The sequence below is a fragment of the Taeniopygia guttata genome, chromosome 12 (assembly GCF_048771995.1).
Source record: "Taeniopygia guttata chromosome 12, bTaeGut7.mat, whole genome shotgun sequence".
Lineage (NCBI taxonomy): Eukaryota > Metazoa > Chordata > Aves > Passeriformes > Estrildidae > Taeniopygia > Taeniopygia guttata.
In genome coordinates, this window is record NC_133037.1 from 10,913,353 (window position 1) to 10,921,267 (window position 7,915).

Genomic DNA, 7,915 nt, shown 5'->3' on the forward strand with positions numbered 1-7,915 from the left:
AACTGCCTCCACAAGGGCAGGCAGAGGACCTGGGTCAGTGGATGCCAGACTCCTCTGCCATTTGCCTTTAGGCCTCACATATTCCCTTCTAACCCTGGGCATATTGGAAGAGGATAGCGATGAGGACAAATCAGTCCCATGATCTCTGGCTTTGCCCCTTTGTCCTACAGGGTATGTAGGCACTGAGGACCTGATTCTGCTTGAGTTTTTTATGCCAACCACTGGATTAATTTTGCTGATTTTAGCAGCAGGATTGAGCCACTGCCTCGCTGGCTGTCTGCTCTCAGGTTTTCACCTGACCCAACAAACTGGTGCAGTTAGACAAAGCAAATTAACTGCTCAGTGGTGTATTGATTGGCTTACTCCAGAGAAAGTGCAAAAAGCCAACCCTGTAGAAATTGTGTGACTGAAGTTTCAGCAGCTAGAACTGCCCAGAAAGAAGGATTTGTGTGGATGCAAGGTTTAACTTTGCAACTGTGGCCCCGTGTTAATATGAGTTGTACCAGAGCCTCCTTGCCCCATGCCTCTGGCTCTCTGGCTCTGTCAGTAATGAAACTCTGCTCACAATGCTGCCCTTGCACAAGCATGAGATTGCAAGGAGGAGGAAGGATATTCTCTGACACCTGTCACACTACTGAATTGATACATAACCTGTTTCAAATCTGCCAAGTCACTGTGGGACCAAGACTGGGCTGTTTGCTGACAGCCACAGGGGGCCAGTTTCTCAGGGAGCTATTCCTAAGCTTCTAGGCTCAGCTGGCAGCTCTCTACTTTCAAGACCTTGTAAATACCACTATGCTCTCTTAGGACCTGAGCTTTAATGGAAACCTATTTATTAGGGTTACATTCTCTGCAAAGCAGTTACCAAAGCCTCAGTATCCATCAGAGGTCGATAGTTTGTCTTGGGGACTCTCAGTCTTGGACAGTTTCTCCCATGAAAACCTCCTTGTCATACATAAATGTACACACCTTGTGCAGGTGAGGAAAATAAAATTGTGCCTGCTGTCATTTGCTGATGTGTCAGCTTTCATGGAAAATGGTGTTATGTATAGTTATGAGCTTCTATTAATGTCAGACAGTGTACAACCTGAGTCTCCAACCTTGGCTTTTACTTCCTCGGCCCACATTCATGATCCTGTACTTGGACCTTGGAAAGTCTATCTGCCTGCAGGTCAGGACTTTTAGTGTACTGCTTCCTTCCTTCCAGATTGGTATCCAGAACTACACGACCACCACGAGCTGCCAGTCGCACCCTAACCAGACGCGCAGTGATTATGGGAAGCTCTTCGTGGTGCTGGTGATCATCGGCTCCATCTGCGCCATCATCATCGTCCTGGGACTCATCTACAACTGCTGGCAGAGGCGCCTGCCCAAGATGAAGAACATGGTGAGCACTGGATGGGTGGAGAAGGTGGCCAGACTCTTAGTCCTTGGGATGAAGAGATTGGAAAGTTAAGAGGGCAATTGTTTTCCCCTGTCCAGTTGTGGGACATAGCTGGATACACTGCTGGAGCAGCAGTGGAGTTCATTCAGGTGTAAGAGAGATGCAAATGTGCTTAGGACAGCTCATTTCCAGGGTGAGGGTTGGGCTGGGAATAAATCTACGTCTTCCCACTGACTCTGCAAAGGTCTCGATGACCCTCATAGCCTGGTCTGATTGTGTTTCTCAGCAGCATTAAGACCTGTCCCCCTTTGTCTCCCTTTGTGTCCCCTCGTCCCTGGCAGTCACATGGCGAGGAGCTGCGCTTTGTTGAGAACGGCTGCCATGACAACCCCACTTTGGACGTGGCCAGCGACAGCCAGTCGGAAATGCAGGAGAAGAAGCCGAGCGTGAACGGGGGAAACACCATCAATGGCCCCGACAGCTGGGATGTCCTGATCAATAAGCAGGCGAGCGAGGATGTGGATGTATTTGAGGAAGACACGCATCTTTAGAAAAAGAAAGGAGGGAACCACCCTCGTCAACACACTTGTTTTTCTCCTATCTTGACTGGTGGACCATGGGATCAGGTGGCTTCTCAGGAACTTCTTAAAACCTTTGAACAAGTCTTTGGGCAAGTTTTCCCTACGGAAGTCCTGAGCCTGCATCTGAGGCTTGGAGCCAGGAGGATCACGGAACAGAGGGAAGTGGGAGGGGTGGGTTTATAGATCTCTGTGTGTGTGTTCCTATCAGTAGCACCAATGCTTTCATCACCTTTAAATGCACTTACTGTAGCTCTGTGGTAGTGGCTGAGAGTGTCTGGATTGGAGAAACAAGTTGGTGGGGCTGCCTGCCACCAAGAGTCCAGATCTGGGGAGTAAATTTACTTTCCAAATACTGACCACATTCAGTCCATGCAGGTGCAGTAAAACCTGTGCATTCTGGATGGAGGGGAGGCAAGATTCTGTCCATGTCCTGGGCAGAGTTTGCATTCCCCATGTGAAAACAGGTTTTTTAGTGCTCTAGCATTCAGCTACTAATTGTATGAGAGCTGACGTTTACATTTGGGGAAAACACCCCTCCCACCACTCCCTGCTGTCATCTCACTTCACCTCTGGTACCACAAACAGCCCCACTCCTTTTTTCAGCTCCACAACTCCAAGCTGAGCTTGCAAAGTTTGAGCACTTTACCCTTGCTTGACTGATTGCAGAGAATTCAGTGCCATGGTGCATTTTAGATGGAAATTTGCTTTAGGTTGGAACATTTCTCAAAAGTGGTGTTTACATGCCTCTTTCACAATAGCCTGGGAAATCAGCAGGAAAATATCCTTTGTCTTGTGTAAGTTTTAAACTGGCTGGCCTTTCCCACTCCAGTTCTATTTTTCAGGTTAATTTGGTTTCAGTTAGTCATTTTGCAGTAAATACAAAGACTGTGTGAAACTTTTTAAGTAGGGAAACAAGTAATGTTCTCATCCTTTTGTTTCAATTTCAGCATCTTGCCCTAAGGGAAGGGTGGAAGTGTTTAATATCCCACAGGTATAATTCAGGGTAACATCTTTAAAATCACTGCATTTAAACAATGGAAGAGCCAGTTCTGATAAGATGAGAATCGGATGTAAGAGCTCCCCAATGAATGTTTCTCAGGCATGCCTCAGGCAACTTTGAGGCTCCAGCTCCCTGAAGATGTGAGGCACGTGAATATGCCTAATTGTTCGCTGAGCCCTCCCTAAACTACTGTCAAGCCTGAAATCCCAGAACATTTGTTTCTTCTGTCATTGGGGATTGAGGGACTTGCTTCACTCAGAGGCACCAGTACTTCTCTCCCTAGTGGTGGTGATCTGCATGCTTGCTTCCTGTGAGATGCAGCTTCACACTAGTCTTGAAGGGAACCTTTGTACACAGAGGCCCCAGATGTGCAGCCTGTAAATCTCTCACTGTATGTATAGAGACCTCTAGCATGTTTCTCTCTGGTGGGTGTGCCTAAAGTCAAGGTGCAAGAGCCTGTTGTTGCAGTTTGTGTAGCGCTTTGCATACAGACTGAATCACAGATCACCTCGATGTAGGACCACTCTGATACCAGTTTGTTAGGGATTCAAGAAAGGTGATAACCGTCGGTTTCCTATCCAGATTCCAATTTTCAGTGGTTTTAGCCTGCCTCCATATCTTTTCTGGTGTTATGTAGGACACAGTGATCATCAGCTCGTTTTGTACCTTGGTAGGGTTGCAGAGATGCTCAGAGTTCCTTCTCCTGCCCCAGCAGTTGGTGGTGGGGGTCAGTCCAAGTATGCAGACAGCCATACGTGACCCTCTCTGACCACCCTTCACTGTGGCTCCTGCTGAGTTTGTTGGGTCTGTGCAGTAAAACTGCGCAGGTCCATTGGCTGTGTTGAAGGCACTTTGGAGCTCACAGGATTAAATGCAAATTGTTGTTATGGTGAGTAAATTAAAGCATGGAGTTAAAATTTGAGGTTTTATAGCACTTAGCATAATGGGGCCTGGCATGCCTCTGGCCTTTAGGCAGCTGCACCGTGTAAATCTTTCCAAGTCCAATAATCCTCATCAAATATGTTTTTAATGCCCAGTGGCTGTTAAAAAGCTAATGCAATGCCACCAATCCAATGTGAGTAATTTCACCCACAGATCGCTTCCTTGGTGCATATCCCTGCTAAGAGCTACTTTGCTGCCCTGTTTTCTCTCCACTATCCTAATTCAGAGAAACAGCAAGGCACTGATAAAGCAATGCTACTGGCTGGGCTCAGCATCTCCCAGTCTTGTGTAAAGTCTTCAAACTTTAAAGAAACCAAGGGGGCAATGTGGGTTCAATAATCAGCTAGCAAGTTCTCCTAATTTGCTCTTCTGGCCTCTTGTGGCCTGGAGGATTTTCCAGAGATGCTGTTCTCTGTCTGGAATATCCAGATAATCTGAGAAACACGTTAAGGGTGGCTGTTGTGAGGCTGAGGACACTTTTCTGCTGTCTTTGACAGGGTGCACCTGGCTGTATGATCCCAGTTTAGCTTCAGAAATCTACTGGTTGATAGACTTTCACTTTAGTCTGGTGATACTTTTTATCCTTTTACAGTCTGTTTTTTCTCTGTATCATTTTTTTGCACTAGGCTGATCTTGTCAAGTCGATTGCACTGTTGTCCCTCTCCTGCCAGCCCTGCAGAGATGGGTCATCTCCGGGGAGCTGCAGGCTGGGAAGCACTGTAGAAAGGCTGTTTACTCTGTCCAGTGCTTGCATTTCCAGCTCTGCACAAGGGAGGATGTAAAGAGGAAGAAAATCTTTGTCTTAGCATTTGTAACAGGAAGCTTTTCTATCACCCTAATATAGTTAAACTTCTTTTTGATAAAAACTGTGAAAGCTGGACTTCTCAGAGCAGTGTGCCAGGTGACAGAGCAGATGCAGGAGACAAAGCAATTCCTGGAAAACTTTCTCGGACAGTACCATAATTCCATCTAATGTTTGGTTGCACTGACACCTGGTGGCAGTTGGGAGTTGGAAACGGAAAATTAAAAAAAAAAAAAGAACTTTTCCCTTAGCTTTGGTATTTGTTTCCTGTGACTTGCCTAGGATAACCTGCTTTATTCACGAGGGGCTGGAGGACTCGACTGTGAGCAGAGGGACTTGTACCAGGCATGTCAAGGATGTTTTGTGTGAGGACATCCTTGTCTACAAAGTAGTGAGACGGGACCTTCCCTGGAGTCACCAGTATACAGGCCCTGGGTAGCAACACAGGGTCTCAGCTCCATCTTCCTGCTTTGTCTGCCACTTCTCCCTCTGCTCCGTGGGACCACAGCTAGAATGCAGGGACTCTGCCTTGAAATGGAGGTGGTTCTTCAGGGAGAGTGAAGAACCTCCATCAGGTGCTGTGTGAGGAGTGCAGTGCCTCGGGGAACATCAGCGATAACATCGTCTGGGTGCACGGCCAAGAGCAGAGTGGCTCTCCATCTCTGTGGGATCATGGCCAGGTGTGATCTGGGATGGCCAAGCTGCAGAATACTCCAAGGTGTCACATGGAGATCTGGAACTGCACCTGTAACATGGAATCTAACATGTCCTGGGACTCTACATCCTGCACGCCGCCTTGGGGTATGTAGGGTGGAAAGAAACAAATGAGGAGTGACCCAGTAATTGCACTGGATAATGAAGGATGTAATGCAGCTTGATAATACAGTTCAAGAGACACTTTAAGGATCCCTCTGGCAGAGGATATGGTGTGAAATGAAGGTACATTATCCTAAGGACTATTGCAGTGTGACCGTAGAGCATTGCAGCAGGGTCCCGCTGCAGCGACTGCCATCAGCAACTTGTCTGTTCCCATCTGCCTTTGCAGCCATGCAGGAGCACATCTAACCTTTGCAGCAGGTTTGGGACAGCTCCAACAGTCAGACACCACAAGCACCTTCATCTGTGCTGTTTCACGAGAACCTCATGTGCTCATCTATGCTGACAGCCAGGCTTTGAGCTGTTCTCAACACCTTCATTCCTGCTGGACACAAACTGCAAGCCCTGGCCACTGCTCGGGATTGCTGCCGGAGAACACTTAGAAACACTTGTGTCTGGCCCTGGAAATAGCAGGGTTGTGGTTTTGTTTTCTTTGCAATAAAACACACCTCCAGGGTGTTTGAACACTGACCCGAGCGCAGTGCTTTGCTTGGTTAGATCTGCCTGAATTCGTGTCTACTGCATCTCGTAATGCAGTATTGGCCAGGGTTTCTCTGCCAGGACGGGGGTTGTCAGCCTGGCTCCCCTTCCCCACAGTACACTCCTTAATTCTCCCATCACAGATTTCTGTGGAAGCCCTGAGCCACGCCAGGTGCCCAGGCTGTGGAAACTGGCTTCCCCCATGGCATACTCTACCCCTCCAGTACCCACAGAACCAGCCCAGGGCACCTTTCCTGCTAGAGTGGCTTAGCACAAGCCTCTGTTCCACAGCAGAGTCCCTGCCTGTGTGCCCTGTGCCATGTGTGTCCCATGCAGCTCTCCACCATCCCACAGCTGCTCCAGACCTAGACCCCTACAGAATCACAGAATTATTAGGGTTGGAAGGAACCTCTGGAGATTATCCAGCCCAGCCCCCTGCCAAGGCAGGGTCACCCAGAGCAGGTGACATAGGAACACGTCCAGGTAATGCTTGAATGTCCCCCAAGACTCCCTGAGCAGCTGTTCCAGGGCCCTGCCACCCTCAGCCTAAAGAAATTATTTCTCATGTTGAGGTGGAACTTCTTGTGTTTTGGTTTATAGCCTTTGCTCCTCGTCCTGTCGCTGGGCACCACCAAAGTCTGTCACCATCCTCTTGGCACCTACCTTGGAACGGATTAAGGAGACCCCCTATTGTCACAGCTGCACTAGTCCAAGAGATCCCTGCCACATGTCCCAGACCCCATCCCAGCCATGTTCTGGGCCAACTCCCCTCCTCAGGTGTGTTCCAGCCCAGTTCCCCTGGTTTGTTCAGGGCAGTTTTCCCAAACCCCGGTTCCAGCCCAGTTTCCCCGGTTTGTGCAGGGCAGTTTCCCTTTTCCCGAGCCCCGGTTCCAGTCCGGTATTTCCAGCGCAGTTTCCCTTTTCCCGAGCCCCGGTTTCCCCGGTATTTCCAGCGCAGTTTCCTTTTCCCGAGCCCCGGTTTCCCCGGTATTTCCAGCGCAGTTTCCCTTTTCCCAAACCCGTGTTTCCCCGGTATTTCCAGCGCAGTTTCCCTTTTCCCGAGCCCCGGTTCCCCGGTATTTCCAGCGCAGTTTCCCTTTTCCCGAGCCCCGGTTCCCCGGTATTTTCAGGACAGTTTCCCTTTTCCCGAGCCCCGGTTCCCCCGGTATTTTCAGGACAGTTTCCCTTTTCCCGAGCCCCGGTTCCCCGGTATTTCCAGCGCAGTTTCCCTTTTCCCGAGCCCCGGTTCCCCGGTATTTCCAGCGCAGATTCCCTTTTTCCGAGCCCCGGTTCCCCGGTATTTCCAGCGCAGTTTCCCTGTTCCCGAGCCCCGGCTCCCGGGTATTTCCAGCGCAGCTTCCCTTTTCCCGAGCCCCGGTTCCAGTCCGGTATTTCCAGCGCAGTTTCCCTTTTCCCGAGCCCCGGTTCCCCGGTATTTCCAGCGCAGTTTCCCTTTTCCCGAGCCCCGGTTCCAGCCCGGTATTTTCAGGACAGTTTCCCTTTTCCCGAGCCCCGGTTCCCCCGGTATTTCCAGCGCAGTTTCCCTTTTCCCGAGCCCCGGTTCCAGTCCGGTATTTCCAGCGCAGTTTCCCTTTTCCCGAGCCCCGGTTCCCCCGGTATTTCCAGCGCAGTTTCCCTTTTCCCAAACCCGTGTTTCCCCGGTATTTCCAGCGCAGTTTCCCTTTTCCCGAGCCCCTGTTTCCCCGGTATTTCCAGCGCAGTTTCCCTGTTCCCGAGCCCCGGTTTCCCCGGTATTTCCAGCGCAGTTTCCCTTTTCCCGAGCCCCGGTTCCCCGGTATTTCCAGCGCAGTTTCCCTTTTCCCGAGCCCCGGTTCCCCGGTATTTCCAGC

General features: G+C 49.9%; 1 protein-coding gene across 1 annotated transcript in view; it reads left to right on the top strand.

The window, feature by feature from the left end:
- The window catches only part of PODXL2 (podocalyxin like 2), a 32,400-nt gene extending 26,344 nt beyond the window's left edge, over positions 1-6,056 (top strand). Inside the window, exons 7-8 of the mRNA XM_030283500.4 lie at positions 1,208-1,387; positions 1,726-6,056. Coding sequence (XP_030139360.4) covers positions 1,208-1,387; positions 1,726-1,935 — 390 coding nt within the window. The 3' untranslated portion in view covers positions 1,936-6,056. The remainder of the gene's footprint in view (positions 1-1,207; positions 1,388-1,725) is intronic.
- The last annotated feature ends 1,859 nt before the right edge of the window (positions 6,057-7,915 follow it).